The sequence below is a fragment of the Aotus nancymaae genome, unplaced genomic scaffold (genome assembly GCF_030222135.1).
Source record: "Aotus nancymaae isolate 86718 unplaced genomic scaffold, 86718_ANA_hifiasm-v0.15.2.pri h1tg000073l, whole genome shotgun sequence".
Lineage (NCBI taxonomy): Eukaryota > Metazoa > Chordata > Mammalia > Primates > Aotidae > Aotus > Aotus nancymaae.
Genome location: NW_026988488.1, coordinates 3253145 through 3276402, shown reverse-complemented (window position 1 = coordinate 3276402; position 23258 = coordinate 3253145). Strand labels below are relative to the sequence as shown.

General features: G+C 45.5%; 1 protein-coding gene across 1 annotated transcript in view; it reads right to left on the bottom strand.

The window, feature by feature from the left end:
- The window catches only part of MSN (moesin), a 76921-nt gene extending 68688 nt beyond the window's left edge, over nt 1-8233 (bottom strand). Inside the window, exon 1 of the mRNA XM_012460856.2 lies at nt 8035-8233. Within this exon, the coding sequence (XP_012316279.1) occupies nt 8035-8046 (12 nt within the window). The 5' untranslated portion in view covers nt 8047-8233. The remainder of the gene's footprint in view (nt 1-8034) is intronic.
- Nucleotides 8234-23258: the final 15025 nt, after the last annotated feature.

Genomic DNA, 23258 nt, shown 5'->3' with positions numbered 1-23258 from the left:
AATCCTCCCTTCCATGTCCACCGTTTCCCAAATACCTGATTTTATAGCAAAGTCCCTGGGAGAACTAAAAGCTGTTTCTAGGATGTTGACATAAAGAGTTATCGCCAAGCTCTATTCTTGGGTTTAGTTCATGTGGAAGCATGAAGAAAAGACCCTCTCACATACCTACTTGGTCAACAAAAGTAACATTTTAAAAAATTAATTTGCCCAATTCTGGAAAACCAAAGGTATAGTCTCCCCCACAGGCTCTTGTTTGCCAATTAAGAAAGGACTGTTGGCTCCAAATGACCCTAGAAAGAGCAGCTTCATCTATGCTTATATCTATGTCTCTGTGGCCCCCCTTAAATCAGTCAGCACCTCAGCCTTCCTTCACTTCAGAGAAATTCACTTCAAGGGAGCATTGGCCTAGGGCCATCTGGTTTACACCCACATACCAAAAACACATCACTTTCCCACCCAGAAAGGCCACTGCTCCCAAGTGTACACACCCTTTGAGGCCCTGTTCATGTCCCAGCAAACCCTTTCTCCTCAAAAATCTGTAGAAATCAAACCGTTTTTAAGTGAGTTGGCCCTAAATCCCCAATTAAATAGGAGATAGCAGATCTTTGAAGGCAGCAATCGTATCATCCCTTCATTTATTTCTATCCCTTATGGTAAATAGTACATAGTAACCACTCATTAAATGGTGAGAATTCGACTTCCTATCTTCTTTCTTATCCATCTGATCTAGCACAAAGTTAGGCATATAGTAATTCAATAAATAATTGTAACATTTGTGTATCACTTGTTAGATTCTAGGCACAGTTCTAAGTCATTTACATAAATTATCTCATGTAATCCTCACAACAACCCTATAAGTACTACTATTATTTATGGTTGAGGAAAATGAGGTATAAAAGTTAAATAACTTGTCCAAGGCTATATAACTAGTCAGTCACAGAACTGGGATTTGAGTCCAAACAGTCTAGTTCCAGAGTCTGTTTTTCAACACTACTCTATGCTTCCTTTCCATGGAGGCTTGGAAGGTCTTTTTTTAGCTATGTGCCCCAGACTTGGCCTATAAGCACCTAGAGGTGAGTGAGTGGTGAGGGTTGAAGCCAGGAGATTCCAGTCTGCATTCAATTTGCTACAGCAGCAAATATTGTCAATAAATTGGAAAAAAGTGCTAACTCAAGGGGCAGGTCAAGCTGGAGCACTGAGTCGGAATTCAAAGAGGTCAGAGCTCAAAATTAAACAGGGCAAAGAGAAAGCAGGGAACTGGGGTGAGAGGTGGGCAGGAAGAGAAGACAGTCATTGGAGATCCCAGAAAAATCTGCTATAGCAAAATCATTTTAGGGGAACTCCATTGTAGCCATCTTGTTAACATAATCACCACAGAGCCAATTCTCTGGAAGTCTGTGCTCTCTGGGTAGAAAGAGTCATTCTTCCAAGGCAGCCAAGTCCAGTGGAAGACCACTTACTTCAGAATTAGGAAATCCAAGTTCTCCCTTCAATATTATTACCAACTTTATGTGACCTCGAACAAGCTGCCTAACCTCCCTGGCTATGAATATGATGAAAAAAATAACTCTACTCCCTAAAGTTTCTTAGAACAGTAAGACCTAGTTTCAAGCAGAAAAACGTGACTAGTGTCCTCTCTCTATCTCCCTTCAGCCTACACATCTGCCTTCCACCACCCTTCACAAGCCAAAGCAAAACACTTACCTTCCTGGGAAGTGCTACAAAGAGTTCCTGAGACAAGGTCAGAAGCTGAACCATTTCCAAATAAAGAAGCCCCTGAAATCAGCTCTACACATTCAGAAGAACTTGTTCTTCTCATGACCATAACTCCATGGTCAAGTCACCACAAGCACAGAGGGAGAAGACACTGAGCACCTCGCAGTGAGTGCCATTTAGAAGGTAGGCATTCAAAGCCCTTCCCCTACACTGGGGCCAAGCAAGTTGGGTTTTAGTCGTGGCCCTATAACCAATTCACTCAAATCCTTTCCCTTTTCTGGACTTTCGTGCCCCCATCAAGAAGATAAAGGCTGAGGCAGAAGGTTTAAGGCCAGCTCAGTTACTTTGTGGTTCAAAACACTCCTGTGAGAAACTCAGCCCATCCAGCAGCTAAAGGAAAGCTTAAGGCTAGGGAAGTTCTGGGTTGCCCTAAGTGCAAATGCCTTTGAAATGTTGTACTCTACAGTAGCCAATCCTCAGTTCACTGGTAGTAGATACTTTAGGAGGCTTGCTTAGAAGCCCTTAGGAAGGCCCAATATCTACCATTATATCTAACTACCGCACTCTCTATGTTAGAAGAAAATCTAAAACAATCTAGTAGCTTCCGGGCCTGTCAGCAGAAATAAAAGGGACTATTCTACTATCAGGCAGGCAGGCACTGGAAAATGTGGGAAGAATGGCAGGGAAATCTATGAAGCTTCTGGTGGTTGTCCAGAGCTTTTCAGTCAACTCACAGCCTTCATAATATAATCTCACTTGGTTTATTTCTTTCCACAGTAAGGAAAGACAAGCCCTCTCTCGTCCATAGACTCAGGAAGAAATGGCTAAGAGTACTCAAGCCAGTATTCTTCTTCGATCTACTAATGAAACAAACTAACTCCATGTGAGAAACAATCCATTCTGAACTCAGCACTGAAGTAGAAACAGCACTCCAGAAGTATAATGGGAAAAGAGGACACTTTTTTTGTTTCAGTCGGGGTTTCGCTCTTGTTACCCAGGCTGGAGTGCAGTGGCGCGATCTCGGCTCACCACAATCTCCGCCTCCTGGGTTCAAGCAATTCCCCTGCCTCAGCCTCCTGAGTAGCTGGGACTACAGGTGCACGCCACCATGCCCAGCTAATTTTTGTATTTTTAGTAGAGACGGGGTTTCACCATGTTGACCAGGATGGTCTCGATCTCTTGACCTCGTGATCCACCTGCCTTGGCCTCCCAAAGTGCTGGGATTATAGGTGTGAGCCACCACACCCAGCCAAGAGGATACATTTTTAAAAGTGCTGTTCAATTTTTATTTCCAATACTGCCTCGCACATAGAAGGTGCCCAAATGTTGAAGAAAGAATGTCTGAAGGAATGAACATACAAATAAGAGACTCAATGCTATACTATCAAGATTCTCAAAAACATCAGTACTGGAGGCGTTCCTAGAGTTTACCCATCACTGGTACAGCTCCGTCACAAGCTAGAGAGACAGAAGGCCTGAAGAAAGGACTGGCCTAAAGACCCACTTCATTTGACTCACTTTACTGAGGACAGGAGAGAGATTCTGCTTACATGGAAAAAGAAGAAAAATTCTCAGTTCAGTGTTGCTTACCATTTCCCAGAACCCACTTTCCAAATTCATGGAATCCTGAGCTAACCCTCCAAAGTGACAACTTCTACACCACAAATTAGAACCTGGACTTGAAAAGTTTTTCAGCTCTATAAAGCATGAAATGGGAGGAGGGACAGACAGCAAAGCCAGTAAATCATGAAAACACCACCCCGTTCACTTGAACCAATAGACTACCCCAAAGAAGACCACATTTGAACCCTGTTTTTTCCCCTTTGCAAGCAAAGTAATGGAGCAGGTGGCAGGGGAAAAAAAGACTGTGAGTTAGGAAAGAGGCACATGATAAATTCAAGTCTGTCTTTGAAAGATCAGAGACAAGACTATTTCCAATCTGTAACAATGCCAAATTTCCAGCAGCTATGGTTATGAAAGGCCTAACTCTGGTAGTGTTGGTCGCCAGATCTTCTCCCCTCTGGGGACCCTGAGTCTAGAAATTCCAGTGGGGGAAACTCTCAGAAAGATACAAAGGGACCTAAGACAGGCTGTTGCCATGCAACACTAGAACAGAGTTCAGAATAATTGTAGCTGTCATATTATCTCATCCAGAGAGAATTAGATTTGGAGGCAGGGGAATAGACTAGATGACTTCCAAATATCCTTTCCAGCTCCATCATTCAGTAAAGCAATTCCATTGGAGGAGAAGGTAAGAGGAAAGTAAGAACAGCACCCTAAAACAAGCTACTGTTTGCAGGCAGCTAGAGAATGGAAAGTTAGATTAGTGGTCAATACTACTTCTATCACTGATTCAAAGAGCAACCTTTCCCTCTCCAAGCCTAACATGAGAGAGTATTAGATTAGTTGGTGTGGGTCCCACAAAGGTCTTCCTGCCCCACCAACCCCCTCCCTACCCAGAGGGCTGTTCAAAGAAAAGCCTAAAGGAAATTCCCAAGATGGTTCCTGCTCTGTCTGTATCATCTACACTTTCACAAAGGGCCAAGTGAACTTAAGAATCAAAGTGAAAAGATGGCAGGATCCTCTCTCACATAACCTCTATTCCTGATCCTTTTCCCCGCCCTGAAGTCTGCAGGCAGGGCTGGTTCAAGGGTTAAAAGACTGAGGTTCTGGCTCCTATTTACCAAGTACCACTTTAGTGCCACTCGAGTGGCTCAAGCAATGCTAGGAATGGCAGGAGAATAAACAATCCACATAGCCCCTGTTAAAGTTTAGCTGAATGCCGACCTAGACACCTTCAAACACTTCAAGGAGCTAGGCTCTATGTCTGCTCACATTGATGGTCCCATCAAATGATAGTTGATTACCTTTCCCTTGATCTGTTGATCTATGGCTAAAACCCCAGCAGATCAAAGAGGTGTTTCACCAAGACTGACGCTCTAAGACCTAGATTCAAGTCCTAGTTTTGCAACTAGCATACTGCATCACTCTAGGTTGGTCTCCCCATAATATGGGTTTCAGTTTCATCATCTATACAATCATAGGAATCAGACTTTATAGTTGTGTAGAGCCTTTTCAATACTAAATTTAATAAATCCCAAAAAAGGTAACCAGAAACTCAAGGACATCTTGAAAATTCACAACGCCCTCTTTTTTTTTTTTTTTTAGGAAATCCAAGAGAGCCTTAAAGCCTTTGTGATCTTAAAAGAAAAAAAATTAAAGAAGGTAGTGAGGGGAAAGGCCTTTTTAAATATATATATATATAAAACTGTCATCATCACCAGAAGATGTAGATGGCAATTAATAAGCTTTTCCATTCTAGCTACTAAAGCAGACTCAGGAAACTGGCAACCAGAAACAGAGTCCAAGGAATGGCAAGAAGGCAAGGGCGGTGGCAGGTAGTGAGTTTTTTTTTGTTTGTTTGTTTGTTTGTTTTGAGACAGGAGTCTCGCTCTGTCGTCCAGGCTGGAGTGCAATGGCGCGATCTTGGCTCACTGAAACCTCTGCCTCCCAGGTTCAAGCAATTCTCTAGCCTCAGACTCCTAAGTAGCTGGGATTACAGGCATGTGACACCACGCCTGGCTAATTTTTGTGTTTTTAGTAGAAATGGGGTTTCACCATATTGGTTAGGTTGAGCTCAAACTCCTGACCTCGTGATCTACCAGCCTCAGCCTCCCAAAGTGTTTGGATTACAGGCATCAGCCACCGCACCCAGACGGCATGTTTTAACAGATGTAGGGAAGGTTGGGCTGACTAGGTGGGACAATTGACTATAAAAGTGAAACCGATCCTAGATAGGCTGTAGACATGCTTCATATGAATGAACGAGCTTGATTTTCCACTACTCTTCTCTATCTGTCATACGCTAGAAATAGCTTAAAGCACATCAATGAAAAGGGAGCAGAGAAAGGGATTTTTTTTCCTTTTTTCATTAAAGTTACTGGTTGGTATTTAGTGAACTAGGATGCACCCCTCAACAGCTCAACTTTGGGATGAGGAATAAGAAACGTAACAGGAGGCACCTGGTGACACTGCTGAACCTTACCAGGAGATGACACAAATGCCAACCTTGGCCACTTTGCTCAAATTACTCATTTCCTTTTATCTGAGGACCATAAAGTTCTGAGAACAGGGGGCAATTTGTTTGGAGCAAGAAAGAGAACTCAGATGTGAAGAACTCAATCATTGGGTCAGAATAGAGGGTCAATCAGAAGAGCATCAGAAAGCCTGGACCCCAATCTTGGCTCAGTCATCATATGCCCTTAGGTAGGTCTTTTTCTGTAGGCCTCAATATCCTCATTAGTTTTTTTGTTTGTTTGTTTGTTTTCTTGTTGTTGTTGTTTTTTGTTTTTAAAGAGAATTGTACCAAAAAGATAGTCTCCAAGGTCCCTTTCAGGTTAAGATTCTATGGCCTTAACAGACATATAGTTGTTTTTCCTAAAAGTTGACCATTCCTTGAGTCGAAGCATAGAAAATTCTCTAATGCTTCCAGTATCAAAATTCAGCCATCTTCTTCCAATTTAATTCAGATTTCAGTTAATCTGCATAAAAATGCCTTCAGTATTTAGACACCTTCATTACTCCAGGCCTGACTACAGCTTATACTCCAATCTCTCTCCATTCCCAGGAAAACAATAAACATACTCTCTTGTCTTCTTTGCCACTTTGACTGAGATGAGATGGTTCATGCAAGTTTGAGGCAACTTCCAGGCCCATGAAGTTGTGTTTCAAGGTGGGATATGGCAGAATTGAGGATGAGATATGCCACTACAGAAGAAAGGCCATGGAGCAATGTCTATTCCCAGAGATCCACCCAACTGTTCAGGCAAACCCACACCTTAAGAGGAGTCAGGAGTCAACCACAGAGAGAGACCCAAAGAGCCGCTCCTGACAGGATCTTTATAATCCTGTTTTGGCAGACAATGGGGTATTTTCCCCTGTCTCCAAAACCATTACTCTCTCCTTGGGGGCAGGGGAGCTGGGAAGAAAGTGTTTAAAAGCCTCATGTCCTAAAACCACAAGTAATGTAAAGGAGATAGACAGTGAAAGCACACATTTTTTGAAAACTTGGTGTTTCTGAAGGACAACGTTCTGGAAAGCCAAGAATGGCTTAGCAGTGAGGCTGGTATACAGTAATGTGGCACCCAAAGCTCATCAGAAAACCAAAAGGTTAGGCCCCCAACTCGCCTCCTCTCATCCCAGGGGCCTTCAGCCCTTTCCAAGGCTACTAGTCACTATCTCACCTCTACAAGGCTCAAGTAGTCCTGGACAGACATGTCTGGGAGCACCGCATTGCCTAGGCCAGCCCAACAAGCTTTTTGGCCTAAGGGACTCAAGCCACGGTAGTCACCAGGCCTTTCTGAGCAAGGGAATGGCCCCAGCAGCCATTTGGCATGACTTGCACAAAAGCAAGCAGAGCTCATTAGTCAGGCACACCCCTCCTCCCTCCTCCCTCCTGGGCATCCGGCCCCCCTAACCCCACTCCCAGGAGGCTTCTGTTCCTCTCATAACAGCCAGTGGGGTGGAGACGCATCCCCAAATCAACCACCACTCTAGAAAGGTGTGGCCCGACGACAGAACCCACACCACACAAAATAGTCTGGCGGGTATAGGAGGAGATAGAGAGGCATTAAGCAACGGGAGGGGTAGGGATTTGGGGGTGGAGAGGAGGGAGAAACCGGTCCTCTCTCCCAGGAGATAGGGTAGGCCTCTCCTCAGACTGGTGCCTAATGAAGTGTTGGTGCTCTCGGGTGCAGCCTCGATGACGATTTCCTCACATCTCTCTCCTCACCTCCTAGTGTAAAACAGCTGAAGCCACCCGGTGAGGCTGTGGGAAAGGTGAGTGGGGGTGTGGGATCCACCCAGAGCGGCTCCCTCCTTCCTCCCTGCTTCTCTGTTCCCAAGGCCCCTCTTGGACATTGGCAGCCTTGCCCCTGAAAGGTGCCAATTCCTGAGTTGGGGGAAGAGTTGTCTTCTGGACCAGAATCCTCTCCTCTGTGCCCATGGCCCGTCAGGGGAAAGGGGAGTCCCCAGGCCCCAACGAAGCCATCCTCACTGTTGCATCTCAGACACACGGAACTGGAACCTGAGAAAGAGGCAGGCCTCGCCCTGTCCAAACTTCCAGCCTGGACACCCCCTCAACCCCTGAGGGCGCACCAGACCAGGATTCCCACTCCGGTCCCCTCCCTACCCTAGGCTATGGCGGAGGGCGCGGCGTCCCAGGCGGGCCGGTGGCTGGCCAAGCCCTCAGCCATCAGCAAAGGGCTATGAGGCTCAGCCAGAGCCCTTGGGGTCGACAGCGCCCACCCCGGCACTCACCGTTTTGGGCATGGTGGCGGCAAAGGCAGCGGAGTTAGCGAAGTTTAGCTAGGACTGTCGGGCAGTGCTGAGCACGCAGTACACACGGTTCGGATTCGGGTGGCCGGGACTCAGATTGGGTCCTCAGCAGCGTCGGGGCGACTGTTCGGCTTCCTGCTAACGGGCCACGACTTCACAAACCCCACCCAGGAAAGAGCCGCCCCCGTCGCGCCGCCCGCTCCTTTATGTGGCCCGGCTTCCGCGCCGCTCCCCGCCCTCGCGCCCGCCTCCCCGCCGACCGCTGGCCTTGCCCCGCCCAGCCCAGCCTGGCCCAGCCCGGCGCAGCCCGGCCACAGCGGCCACGTGGGGGGCCCGACTGGGCCGGGCGGACCTAGCGGAGCTACCACTCCCGACCGAGACCCACCCCGCTCCTCTCCCACCCCCCTCACACCCCCTAGCCTTCCACGTCCCGGCCTTCCAGCCCCACCCCCACTCAAGGCCCAGACCCTGGGCCGCACCCTGACAGATGATTACGCAGCCCCTGACTGCAACTTTCCACCGATGGGGAGCTCACTATCTATCACAGCTATCTTTTCCTTCTTAAAACAACCCTGGCTCTTAGAAAGTTCTTGCATGTCAGAACTCCTTTTCTCTATGGCTTCCATCCTTGGATCTCAGCTCTGCTCCCTGAGGCCACACAGATCACTGTTGTCCCTAACAGCTCCTCAAAGGCCTGAAGATCTCAGGTCCACAGGAAACTACTCTTCTTTTGGCTAAACTGCCTCACCTCTTCCAACACTTCATCTAATCTCTTCTGTATTTCCTCCCCATCCTTGCTCAGTCCTCGTTTCAACAGACTTGACCTCCTTCTCCCCATATCTGTTCTCTACTCTTTGCTTCCTCTAAATCCCAGTCTCCACCTTCCTCAAATCAGTGCCCTGATCCTTTAGACCCTCCCCTGGTACATTCACTTTCTGATGTTCTGATGAATCTGGCAATTAATTCCCTCAGTTTAGATGTGACCTCCCTAGTGCACACCCTTGACATTTGTCTGCCAGCTCCCTTTCTCCTTTTTGTCAGGGTCACAGAATCCCAGGATGGCAGTGTTCTAGACTGTTGCAGTCGTCTGGTCAAGTTTGAGTTTTAGGCTGAGTGTGGTGGCTCATGACTATAATCTCAACACTTTGAGACGCTGATGCAGGAGGATCACTTGAGCCCAGGAATTCGAGACCAGCCTGGGGAACATATCAAGACCCTCTCCTGTATCGATATATATAAAAACAAAATAAGTGAGTCTGGGCACAGTGGCTCACACCTGTAATCCCAGCACTTTGGGAGGCCGAGGCCTGCAGATCACTTGAGGTCAAGAGTTCGAGACCAGCCTGCTCAATATGGTGAAACCCCATCTCTAATAAAAATACACACACACAAAAAAATTAGCCAGAGGTGATGACGCGCACCTATAGTCCCAGCTACTAGGGAAGATGAGGCAGGAGAATCACTTCCAGGAGGTGGAGGCTGCAGTGAGCCAAGATTGGGCCACTGCACTCCAGCCTGGGCAGCAATGCAAGACTCCATCTCCAAAAAAAGTAAAATAAAATAAGTCTGAGTTTTAGTTTGAAAGTGGCTCAACATAGTCCATTTTTTCTCCTCTCCATTGGCAACCGTGTGAAGGCATGGTCTGAGTATCATTTGCGAGTTAAGGCACCACAGATGGTAAGCTGGTTTGAGACAATGGAAAGGACATTTGAGAGGTCAAGAAACCTGGCTTCTACTCATAGCTGCCATTAACTCATCGTGTGACCACTATGTGGCCTTGGGTAATTCCCTTCCCCTCTCTGGGCTTGAGTTTCCATTTCTGTAGCAAGAAAGGACTGGACTCCTGGGCTTCCAAGGTCCTTTCCCATTCTGACATTATGAAAGGATGAGAAAGGAAGTTGACTCCCTAGGACAATAGATGAGCCTAACAGGATTGCATATGGGCTGGTCTTGCATTTGCACTCAGGAACCAGTAGTCTTATTCCCTCCTCCTCTGCCTTCCCAGCCCAACGGTGTCCACGATTCAATGTGCCTCAGTTTCTCTCACTGCTGACAAGATTCATTGATGTATGCTAGGGTAAACAAAGTTCCCTGCCAAGACCATTTCCTTGAGCTAAGCATTTGTTCAAAGAGCAGCACTCATCGGAAAGCCCAAACAGTCTCCATGAGCAGTTGTCCCCAAGGAAGAGCAAAACTGATCCAAAAGCCTCAGCAGCAGGAGTAGCAATGGCAGCTCATCACACTCCTTAATACTGCCATAGGTCCTTTTTTACCAGAAGTTCAAGGAACTCAACTGATTCCCTCACTCATGTTCACCTAGCCCCCACAGGGACCTGGCACAAAGCTAAATGCCTAAAAACAAAGAAGTTGGTTGTTGACTCCAACTTTTTGGAAAGTGGAAACTCCCTCTGTGTCATTCCCCACCTCCCATGCCAACTACTCCCCACAATACACACACATACACAGGGGAGAGTTGGGTAGAGAATGTCAAGCAGCTGAACACACTACTAAAAGGGAAACGGGGACTGGGTGTGTTGGCTCACACCTGTAATCCCAGCACTTTGGGAAGCTGAGGCAGATGGATCACTTGAGGTAAGGAGTTCAAGACCAGCCTGGCCAATATGGCAAAACCACATCTCTACTAAAAATACAAAAATTAGCTGGGTGTGGTGGCGTGTGCCTGTAATCCCAGGTACTCTAAAGGCTGTGGCAGGAGAATCCCCTGAACCCAGGAGCCAGAGGCTGCAGTGAGCAGAGAGCATGCCACTGGACTCCAGCCAGGCCGACGAGAGAGACTCCGTTTAAAAAAAAGAAAAAATGAAAGGAGGCATAGAAGTCCAAGCAGGGGTAGAGGGTATCAGAGGCTGGGGGAACTAAGGAAATAGGGGGAAAGAGTGGCTGAAGGAGAAAGATGAGGTTGGACCTCTGGGGAGGAGAGGATGGGAAACAGAGGGAGAGACTAAATCAGAGACTTAATCAGAGACTAGCTAGTCCAGCCCTCACTCCAGGTCAGGGGAACTGGGGATCAGAAAGAGGAAAGGACTTACCCAAGGCCAGACAGCTAATGTAGAGGAGACAAAGAGCTCAGTTCAGAAACTCTGGCAATAGTACAAGCAAGAAATTAAAAAATTTTTTTTCTCAAGATTTATTTTAGATACAGGGAGTACATGTACATGTTTGTTACATGGTTATATTGCACTCTGGTAGTGAGCATAGTACTCAATAGGAAGTTTTGCAACCCATGTCCTCCTCCCTTCCACCTCTAGTAGTTTTCAGTGTCTACTGTGCCCATGTTTACGTCTGTAGGTGCTCAGTGTAAAGCTCCCACTTATAAATGAGAACATGCTATATTAGGCTTTCTGTTCCTGCACTAATTCACTTAGGATTATGGCCTCCTGTTCCATCCATGTTGCTACTAAGGACATGATTTTATTATTTTATTCTTTTCTTTTTCCTTTTTTTTTTAATGAGACAGAGTTTCACTCTTGTTGCCCAGGCTGGAGTGCAATGGCGCGATCTCGGCTCACCGCAATCTCTGCCTCCCAGGTTCAAGCGATTCTCCTGCCTCAGCCCCCCGAATAGCTGGGATTACAGGCATGTGGCACCATGCCATGCTAACTTTGTATTTTTAGTGGAGACGGGGTTTCTCCATGTTGGTTAGGCTGGTCTCAAACTCCTGACGTTACGTGATCCACCCGCCTCAACCTCCCAAAGTGCTGGGATTACAGGCATGAGCCACTGCACCTGTCCTCTTTGTGGCAATTGTAAATGTGATTGTGTTCTTGAGAAAAACTGGTACCAGTCCTACTGAAACTATTCTTTTTCTTTTTCTTTTTTTTTTTTGAGACGGAGTTTCGCTCTTGTTACCCAAGCTGGAGTGCAATGGCACGATCTCGGCTCACCGCAACCTCCGCCTCCTGGGTTCAGGCAATTCTCCTGCCTTAGCCTCCTGAGTAGCTGGGACTACAGGCACGTGCCACCATGCCCAGCTAATGTTTTGTATTTTTAGTAGAGATGGGGTTTCACCATGTTGACCAGGATGGTCTCGATCTCATGACCTCGTGATCCACCCGCCTCGGCCTCCCAAAGTACTGGGATTACAGGCGTGAGCCACCGCGCCCGGCTGAAACTATTCTTAAAAAAAATTGAAGATGGCTGGGTGCGGTTGCTTATGCCTATAATCCCAGCACTTTGGGAGGCTGAGGCAGGCAGATCACAAGGTCAAGAGATTGAGACCATCCTGGCCAACATGGTGAAACCCCGTCTCTACTAAAAATACGAAACATTAGCTGGGTGTGGTGGTGCATGCCTGTAGTCCCAGCTACTCGGGAGACTGAGGCAGTAGGATCACTTGAACCCAGGAGGCAGAGGTTGCAGTGAGCCAAGATCACGCCACTGCACTCCAGCTTGGTGACACAGTGAGACTCCATCTAAAAAAGAAATTGAGGAAGTGGAGCTCCTCGTTAACTCATTATGTGAAGCCAGCATCAGCCTAATACCAAAATCTGGCAGAAACACCACAAAAAAAGAAAACTCCAGGCCAATATCCCTGATGAGCATAGATGCAAAAATTCTTAACTAAATAGTGCAAACGAATCCAATGCCCCTTTATGATAAAAACCCTCAACAAATTGGGCATCAAAAGAATATACCACAAAATAATAAGAGCCATTTATAGATTACTCACACCTGCAATCCCAGCACTTTGAGAGGCCAAGGCGGTCGGATCACTTGGCATCAGGAATTCGAGACCAGCCTGGTCAACATGGTGAGACTGTATCTGTAGTAAAAATACAAAAATAAGCCAGGTGTGATGGCAGGCACCTGTAATCCCAGCTACTTGGCAGGCTGAGGCAAGAGAATCACTTCAACTCAGGAAGCAGAGGTTGCAGTGAGCTGAGATCACATCACTGCACTCCAGCCTGGGCAACAGAGCAATACTCCATCTAAAAAAAAAATGAGCCATCTATCATAAACCCACAGCTAACATCATACTGAATGGAGAAAAGCTGAAAGCCTTTCCCCTAAAGAACTGGAACAAGATAAGGATGCCCACTCTGACCACCCCTATTCAACATAGTACTGGAAGTCCTGGCCAGAGCAATCAAGCAAGAGAAAGAAATAAAAGGCATCCAAATAGGAAAAGAAGAAGTCAAGCTATCTCTCTTTGCCAATGATATGATTCTATACCTAGAAAACCACGTAATTGCTGCTCCTAGATCTGATAAACAGCTTCAGCAAAGTTGTAGAATACAAAATCAATGTACAAAATCAGTAACATTTCTATACATCAATAATGCTCAGGCTGAGAGTCAAATCAATAAAGCAATAAATTTTGAGGGCTAGAACCAGAGAAGTCATGCCTTCCTCCCCACTTCACCAAACAGAAGCTGGTTATGGTGATTGTGGTCAATAGCTAGACATTGTTTAGGGGCTTTTGGCTAGGAGGGATTCATCTCAGTTAATGCCCCTGTCTCCAGAGCAGAGCAGAGCAGAGGCAGCTGAGGTGCTATCTTGTTCTTCAAATGGCACTGAAACAGCTTTGTTTTTTACCTCCTTGTAAACTACTTCATGCCTATATTGCCCAAACTTCTGAAATTCCCCCTACCCTACCCCCTACTGTGATTCTATTTGTACTAAGAGTTAGATCAGTCGTCCTGGGGCCAGAGTAATACCCATGAGTAGGTTTAGATCTGATGAGGTTTATGTCAGTGTTTCTAGAGAGAAGACATAGAAATAAGTGCTATATATCCACACATAGGTTGATTACTCTGTGAGAGGAAAGTAAGGAGTATGAAGAGATTTGGGTTTTTAAACAAGCTAAATTCAGAAAGTTCTAAGAGAGACAGGCAAGTCTTTTTCAAGCAGTACAGCTAATGAGGGCCAATATGAGCAGAGGTGGTACAGGGACATTCTGGAGCTGGAGTCCAAGGAAACTGGGGGCATCTGAATCAGTGGGCAGGAGATGCAAAAGAATATTTGATCAAGGCTTTAGGGTCAGACTTGGGGTCCAGTTGGAAAGGCTCAGGATTCCTTGAGGGCTGGGAATGTTACGGAGCTGCACCAAGACTGGACATCAAAGTCAAGGGAATGGCAAGCAAGAACTGCATGAAGCTGATTTATGTGATGCTGGGAGTGGTGGCACATGCCTGTAATCACAGCACTTTGGGAAGCCAACGTGGGTGGATCAGTTGAGGCCAGGAGTTCAAGACCAACCTGGTCATCATGGTGAACCTCATCTCTACTAAAAATACAAAAAGTTAGTCGGACGTGGTGGTGCACACCTGTGGTCCCAGCTACTTGGGACGCTGAGGCAGGAAGATCGCTTGAACCTGGGAGGCAGAAGTTACAGTGAGCCAAGATCACACCATTGCACTCCAGCCTGGGCAACAGAGTAAGACTCTATCTCAAAAACAAGAAGAAAAAGAAAAGAAAAATCAAGCTGATTTATATGAAAGTCTATGTCCAAGCTCAAGAGAGAACTGAAATTGGACATTTAATTATCTGTGCATATTTTGTTCCCATTCTAGATGTAAGTTCACTGCAATAAAGAAGCTTCTGCATTTCAGGTGGCATTCCTCCTTCAGGGGATGCAGTGCAGTGCAGAAGAGGCAATACCAGAGACAAACCGGATGGGGAGCAGTCTTAAATCCTAAGGATACTTTGCAAAAAGAGTCCCCCCACCCCAACAATTTATGGAATGGTAGCAATTGAAAGTTCCCTATCACTCAAAACTTTCTGAGGGCTGCTTTTCATTTTTATCGTTGTTGGCAAGTCCTTCTGCTTCACTCAGCACATTTGCTCTTGGGTTATCCTTGAAGGAAGAATTAACTAAGCCCCCAAGGTTGCTCTTCTAGCTTCATTCACAGAAGAGAAATGTGTCAGAGACAGATGGAAAAAAAAATCAGCTTGGGGCCCCACACTCTGAGGCCTTCTCTCTCTCTCTTTTCCTTCCCCTGGGTCAGTAGCACAAACACTTGACTACTTGTGCCAATTACACAAAAAAGAGAATAAGCTAAAGCATATACTGTTGTCTCCCTGAAGGCAAAAGACCCTCTCACAGCACAAAGTGGCTGAGAATACAAACTGCAGTAGTAGGAAAATCGTGCTTTAAGCCATCCTCAGTCTTGTAACTACTTCTTAGGAAAAAAAGCTGGAATTTGGGAAAAAGGAGAGAAGATAATATTAAACAAGGTACCTATTATGTGCTGAGTATTAGGGAGACCATTTCAGTATATAACCTCAATGTAACCCTCACAAGAAATGACAGTTACATTGGTAGAATTGAGAACACTGAGGCTCTGAGGAGTGATGTGAGTTATTCAAAAGTCACATGTTTGTTGATTTGTTGATGATGGGACAGGGATCTGGACCCAGGTGGTATGAGCCCAAAGTCCACCATCATTCCATCAGCCTGAACCTGTGACTTTCTCAGCCCTGAGCTATGACCAGGCATACCTGAGGAAGGGGGTGTATTTTAAGATTCGCATCACCCCTGCACCTTAGTGGTCAGACTAGACAGCTTGAGATAGCAGGTGGGTAATCATAACCAGGGCTGATAAGGCATTTTGCCACTATCAAGTGCCTGGGGATATTTATTATTAATCACACTAATGGACCACCATGAGAGGACAAAGTTTCTCTCTGGCTTTTCCTCTGATCGAGCTGGAAGCTTTTCAAGCTCTTTCCCCAGCCTGCCAATATCAATTTAATTTGAGCCACTATCCTCTTGGAATATGAAATTGGGTCCATAGACAGGATCTCCCAGTCAAGTCATCAGCCCCCCAGCCCTGCCCCCACGGACCAGTGACTATGCATATATGACCAGTCTGCATGTGCCCAGAGAGAAAACAGCCTGCTGAGCTTATGGCCCGTCTGTGAACCATCCGCATCTATCTGTGACCGGGTGCCTGTTAGGTGCCCGGTTCTATGTGAGGCTCTGCGAGGGGTGCTCACCCTCTTCTCCCCTCGAGCTCCCCTTCCCAGCAGCTCTGTATCTGTTGGTGGTTTTGCTGTTAGCGCCGTCTTTTGTGTGCACAGTGTCATCATCTTTAACTCTGCCTGACCCCTGCCATCAGTCACCAAGCCCTGCTCTCTGTCTGTCTGTGTGTCCTTCACAGCTTCACTCCCTCCCATCTACACTGCCAGTGCCCTAGGTCAGCCCTCCCCGACTCTGGCCTGAACTGTCGGAACAGGCTCCTCCCTGGTCTCCCTGCCTCCAGGCTGCCTGTCCAGGCCAGCTTCCACATGGCCAGCCTCCACATGGTCACCATGGTGATCTTCAGAAACGTAGCCTTCAGGTATACTCAGAATTGGCAGGAGACCCCTCACACACACACCAGTGCACACGCTTACCTTCCCAGCCCTCTCTTCCTCCCACAGCTCCTCAGCACAGGCTGTGCCCTCTAGCTGGGCTACTCTCACTGCACGCAGCAGCACCGTGTGCTTGCTCTTGTCTCTGGGCTTCCTGGGCCCTACCTCCTGCACGATGCCCTCCCTTGGTCTTTCCTGCCCTCCTCATGCTCTCTGTCTCCCTCAGCCCCGCAGTGCCTGCAGTAGTTTCGCAGTGCTCATCTGGCCTCCCTCCCACATCCTGCTTTGTCTTGTCAGCTGCTGCTTTTTTTATTTTAATTTTTCTCTATTCCAGACTGGCTGTAGCGTAGCTGCTCCCATAAAAGGATCACACTTTGTGTTCCACGCAGAAGGAGCCCAGAACACTTCCAGGCATATCCTTGGAGCTCAGGACAGGTTGCTCAGCTAAGCCAGAGAAGAGAGGGATCTGCTCATTTTCAGCCCTGCAGGCCTATCAACTTTTATTATGTTCAGTTTCTCTAAGGGCACACATTCCTCTTCACATTGCCTCGAGTTATCCTATTAGGAAACAAGACCAATGGAACAGAGCCCCATCACTTCCTCTCTCCCAACTCACAACAACAACAACAACAGCGCGCGCGCACACACACACACACACACACACACAGAGAGATCATTTCAGCTATGCTCTCAGTCTGCCTTAGAGAAACACTCTACTGTGTACAAAGAGGCATTTACAAAGACATTCACTGCAATACTATAATAATCAAGGGAAACAACATAAATATCCATCACTAGGGCACTAATTAAATACATTATGTTATATCCATACAACAATTCAGCCTTCGAAAACATGAGCTATTGGCTAGGCACGGTGGCCCATGCCTGCAATCCCAGCACTTTGGGAAGCTGAGGCGGTGGATCACCTGAGGTCAGGAGTCTGAGACCAGTGGTGTCTCATGAGGACAACATGGTGAACCCCTGTCTGTACTAAAAATACAAAAATTAGCCGGGAGTGGTGGTGGGCGCCTGTAGTCCCAGCTATTTGGGAGGTTAAGGCAGGAGAATCACTTGAACCAGGAGGTGAAGGTTGCAGTGAGCCGAGGTCGCACCACTGCACTCCAGCCTGGATGACAAAAGCAAGACTCCATTTCAAAAAACAAACAAATGAACAAAAATAAAAACACAAGCTATCATGAAAAGAGGTTTTTGATCTATTAGAGCTATTACTGAGTCACAGAACAATATGTATGTGTGATCCCATTTATACATTAAAATATCCATACTTTTACACATATGTTTATAGGTTCCTAGAAAAGGAGACAGACGCACAGCAAACTGATAACTGGTTTATCTCTGAAGAGAAGACCAGGATCAGAGAAGAGAGTAAAGAGAGAATTTTTACTTCTTAATGTAAATATTTTTATATATTTTTGTATTCTTTTATTTTTTAATCAGCCTGAATTACTTTTGTAATTATATAAAACAGTAAAAAAAGGAAAGATGAGGAGGAGAAACAAAAAGAGGAAGAAAAGGAGGCAGAAGAGAAGAAAGGAAAAAAATAGGATGGATCTCAGAGAGAATGTAGATAGGTCAGGCAACAGAATCTGGATCCAAATTTAAGACAAACCCAAATAATAGTAAAGCTGAAAAGTAGAACAAAGGGAAGAATTGTACTTGAGTCCAAATATCCAACCTCATGGAGAAAAACGTAGGAAAGATATGGCTTAGTAGCAGCATAGCTATAAAGATCTGTGAGGTTTTACTTGATAATAAATGCCATAAATGTTAGCAATAAGGTGTGGCTGCCAAAAGAGTTCATTCAAACCCAGAAGTCTAGTGTCTAGGGAAAAGGGAACAGTGCTGTCTTCTTCTTCCCTAGTCACACCCCATTTGAGGAACTGTATCCTGCTGTGGCCCTTACTTTAAGTGGGACACACACACACTAGGGTCTTTCCATAGGGGAGTGAGCTGGCTAGAGAGGGGGCTGGCATCCAGGACACATGAGGAACAGTTGAAGCATCTGAGTTTGTTTGACTTTGAGAAGATTTAGGGAGATGTCGATGTCTTCTTCCGAATCAGACTTCTGAATGCCAAGAGGCAGAACTGGAACCAATGGAAGAAAGCCACAGTGGGACACAAGGGAGAAGGTTCTTATAGTCACAGCTGTCCAAAACTGGAGAGAGTCATTCAAAATGTACTGAGGTCCTCATAATTGAAAGTGTGTGAATAAAAGTTAGATGACCCAATACTCTGGGAGGTTGAAGAGAAAATGTCTATGCCCTAAGGGTTTATAAGATCAATATGTTAAAAGCCCTCAAATAAAAACAGAGCCATTTTCAAATCATTATGTCATTCACTACCAAAAACATCTTAGGTAATCAGAGTAAGTGTCAATTCCTAATTGACAGATAAGGTAACTGAGGCTCAAAGAAGTAAGGTCACTTGGTCAAGATCCCACTATAAGTAGGGTCTTGAAACAAGCCTATTTCACTTTATTATTCATCCATTCATTCATTCAACAATTTTGTGTGTGTATGCTTACTATACAAAAGGCACTGTACTAGGCTTTGTGTATACAGACATGAAAAAGCAAACGTTTCTACCCTCACAGGGCTCACAACCTAGTGATGGAGACAAAGAAACAGGAATATAATATATTCTTTTCACCACTCCCCACATCCTAAGTGTTGAAGTATAGGGATCAAAGACTTCGTCTCAGCAGGGCCAATAAAAACTATCAGTCCAGCATAAAAAGCGGCCACCTACAAGGCTCTGATAAAACAGCCATAAGTGACTGGACAAGGAACAGAAAGGAGGATGGCTCAGGGCTTTGAGCAGACCCCTCTCCTCTTACTAAGGCCTCCATGAGAGCACAACCCAAAAACTCCTGCTGACCACTGGTGGTATATATGTTTTATTCATACATATATGCCTTTATGTATATAAGCAAAATAGTTGCATGTTTTATTTCTGTTTTTTGTTTTTTGTATATGTTTGAGGGAAAGAGAGAGATAGAAAGTGCCACCGTGAAAACAGTGAATTTGGAAACAGAAGACCTGGTTTTAGTCTGTTTTTCCAATAACTAGTTCAGCAACTTTAGGTAAATCAATTGATTAACCCAAGCCTCAGTTTCCTGTAAAAATTTAGATAATGATAACAGCTACCTCCTAGGATTGTTTGTCAGGATGATATATAAGGTTGGATATGAGATGTGTCTTTGCAAACCATAAAATGCTTGCACATAGAAAAAAGATGATTATAGCTATGTACATTTGGTATATAAATGTAGGTTCTGAAGTCTTCCTGGGCCCAGATGTGACTTTGTTTGGTCATGTGTATGTTATCCATGCAAACAGGCTCCCATGCTTGCCTGTTTTTGTGCTCATTTGCTTGTATGTGTGTTGTTGGGTCTAATATGTATTTCCAAGTCAGCCTAATATATAATAGCCCCTTCCTCCCATCACTTACCTTCCTAAAACACTTTTTCTCATTCTTTACCCCTAGTCTCAGACCAGAACACATTTTAACATTCTTTTTTTTCTGAAAAATACAGGCCTCAAACATTCCTATTTCTTAAGAGACTTCCCCATACTTCACACTGAACCAAAGACATCGGTTTATATTCAGCCTAGCCATGTGTTTACATGCAGATGTAAGCCCATATGTGGCTGGGTCTCAGTTGGGAAATTGCAGGGCCCTTCCCTGGGTTTGAAGTGTCCCTTCAAACCATCCACATCATGTGTTCTTGGGCCTCTCCAGTGGCTCCAGAGGATGTGGTGTTGGCAAAATAATATCACAGGGGAAAAGGAGAAGCTATTCTCCAGTTTCCTGTCGCACATGCACCACTCCCAACTCCCCAGCCTCCACTTCTCTAAGATTTTGGGATTGGGGGCCAAGAGGTCTGGTTCTACTTTCTGCAGACCAACAAAGTCCTAAATATACTGCCAGATGACTGGGTCCGAAGACATCCAGCCATTTATTCTGAGTATCAGAATGTTTGGGAGAAGAGAGAGAGCCCCGTGTTTAACTCACAGAACCTCTGAATCTTAGAGCATGGTCCTTCATTACTGCCTAAATCCACCTTTCCCATAGTCTTGTGAAAAAGTAAAAACAGAAATCACAATCTTAAAATATTGCACCTTTAATATCATCTAGCGTACATGTCCCAATTTTACAAGTGAGAAAACTAAGGCCAAGAGAAGTGAATGGGCTTGCTCAGGGAAAAGATTAGTTCTCCTGACTCCTAGGCTAGGGTTCTTTCCCCTGGATCTCCAGACTTAAGAGCAATAAGAATCAAGCAAGTTAATAAAAAACATACACTCCTGTTGCTTGGAGTCATCTGAAAATAGATGCTAAGAAGTTCTTAGGGAGGAAGAAAAAATTACAGGGGCTTGCTGGTGGGTCTCTCTGCCGAGAGCAGACCTGCAGCAAGTACCTACCATGGCTTGGGGCCAGACCTGAGACCCAGCTGCTTCTCTTGTTAAGCAGCTGATGTGGAAACTGGAGAGGTCTTACTCTCCCTGTGATATGGGTTCTGGATTTCCAACAAAAGCTCCTGAAGGCAAGGATTGTGACTTGCATTCTCTTTTCATCTCCCAGAAACTTGCTCAGCTCCAGGCCTCCTGATTGAGGATGCTTGCCATAGAGATGAAATCATCGAGGCTCTGTGGGCAAAGGTCTCTGTCTTGATTAACTGTCTGACTGGCTGCATCACTGAACTGCAAGTGCACCCACCTTTCAGTTCTCCACATTCTAGTTGCCCCCATCTTCCAGGGGGCTGGATTAGCACAGCACATCCCAAGGGTTGTGGGCTTGCCTGCTGGCCTAGGGAGGTTGCTTCCCATCCTCAGGGCTCTGACCTCATAGACTGCACAGGAGATGAAAGTAAAGGTAATGAAATCCCTTCAGCTCATCACATTTACTCATCTGTCATCTCGTTTACTCTGGCAAAGTTTTCTGCTACCTGAGCTCTCTCATTTCCTTGGCAAGGCTGGTCTTGGGTTGCTTCCACTTCCTGTTCCATGCTATACCTTTTCCACCTTAGAGTCCTAGCAGATGCTGTTTCTTCTACCTGATACACTCTTCCATGAACATCCTTCCTCTGGCTTTTTGCATGGCTGCTCCTTCCCTCCCTTTGGGTCTCAGTTTAAATACTACGGCCAGGTGCAGTGGCTCACGCCTATAATTCTAGCACTTTGGGAGACAGAGGCAGGTGGATCACCTGAGGTCAGGAGTTTGAGATCAGCGTGACCAACAGGATGAAACCCCTTCTCTACAAAAAATACAAAATGAGCTGGGCGTAGTGTCGCATGCCTGTAATCCCAGCGACTTGGGAGGCTGAGGCAGAAGAATAACTTGAACCTCGGAGGTGGAGGTTGCTGTGACCTGAGATCTCACCATTGCACTCCAGTCTGGGCAACAAGAGTGAAACTCCATCTCAAAAAATAAAAATAAATAAATAAACATGAAAATAAAATTATAAATTGTTCTGTTATAAAGACACATGCACACATATGTTTATTGCAGCACTGTTTACAATAGCAAAGACCTGGAACCAACCCAAATGCCCATCGATGATAGACTGGACAGAGAAAATGTGGCATATATACACCATGGAATACTATGCAGCCATACAAAACGATGAGTTTGTGTCCTCTCTAAGGACATGGATGAATCTGGAAACCATCATTCTCAGCAAACTGACACAAGAACAGAAAATCAAACACTGCATGTTCTCACTCATAGGCGGGTGTTGAACAGTGAGAACACATGGATACAGAGAGGGGAGCATCACACACTGGGGTCTGTGGTGGAGGACTAGAGGAGGGACAGCAGGGGGTAGGGAGTTGGGGAGGGATAACATGGGGAGAAATGCCAGATGTGGGTGATGGGGATGGAGGCAGCAAATCACATTGCCATGTATGTACCTATGCAACAGTCCTGCATGTTCTTCACATGTACCTCAGACCCTAAAGTGCAATAAAATATATATTAAAATAAATAAATAAACATGAAAATAAAATAAATATATAAAAATAAAAATAAGGCTGAGCACAGTGGCTCACGCCACCCACTTGTATATAGTTTGAAATAATGTATTTTATCTATGTATTTACTTGTTTAATATCTACCTCCCTGCAGTAGGCAGAATATGGCACCCTCAACATATCCACATCCTAATTTTTTTTCTTTCTTTCTTTTTTTTTTTTTTTTTTGATGGCATCTCACTCTGTCACCCAGGCTGGAGTGCAGTGTTGTGATCTCAGGCTCACTGCAACCTCCGTCTCCCAGGTTCAAGCTATTCTCCTACCTCAGCCTCCCAAGTAACTGAGACTACAGGCACGCACCACCACACCCAGCTAATCTTTGCATTTTCAGTAGAGATAGGGCTTTACCATGTTGGTCAGGCTGGTCTTGAACTCTTGACCTCAAATGATCTGCTCACCTCAGCCTCCCAAAGTGTGGAATTACAGGCATGAGCTACTAACATGTTACATTATATTACAAAGAGAAATTAAGGTTGCAGATATGGTAGCTAACTAAGGTAGCTAAGGAAGCAAGAGAGATCATGGAAATGTAGAGATCCGTAAAAGATTGATGAGGATGAGCAGTAGGTTTCTGTGGCAAATAGGCACCAACTCACAGATGCCTCCACCTCAACATTTCCAAAAAACTTGTTCTTTTTTTTCTTTTCTTTCTTTCTTTCTTTCCTTCCTTCCTTCTTCTCTTTCTTTCTTTTCTTTCTCTTTCTTTATTTCTTTCTTTCTCTTTCTTTCTTTCCTTCTTTCTTTCTTTCTCTCCCTCCCTCCTTCCCTTCCTTCCTTCCCTCCTTCCTTCCTTCCCTCCTTCCTTCCCTCTTTCTTTCTTTCTCTTTCTTTCTTTCTTTCTTT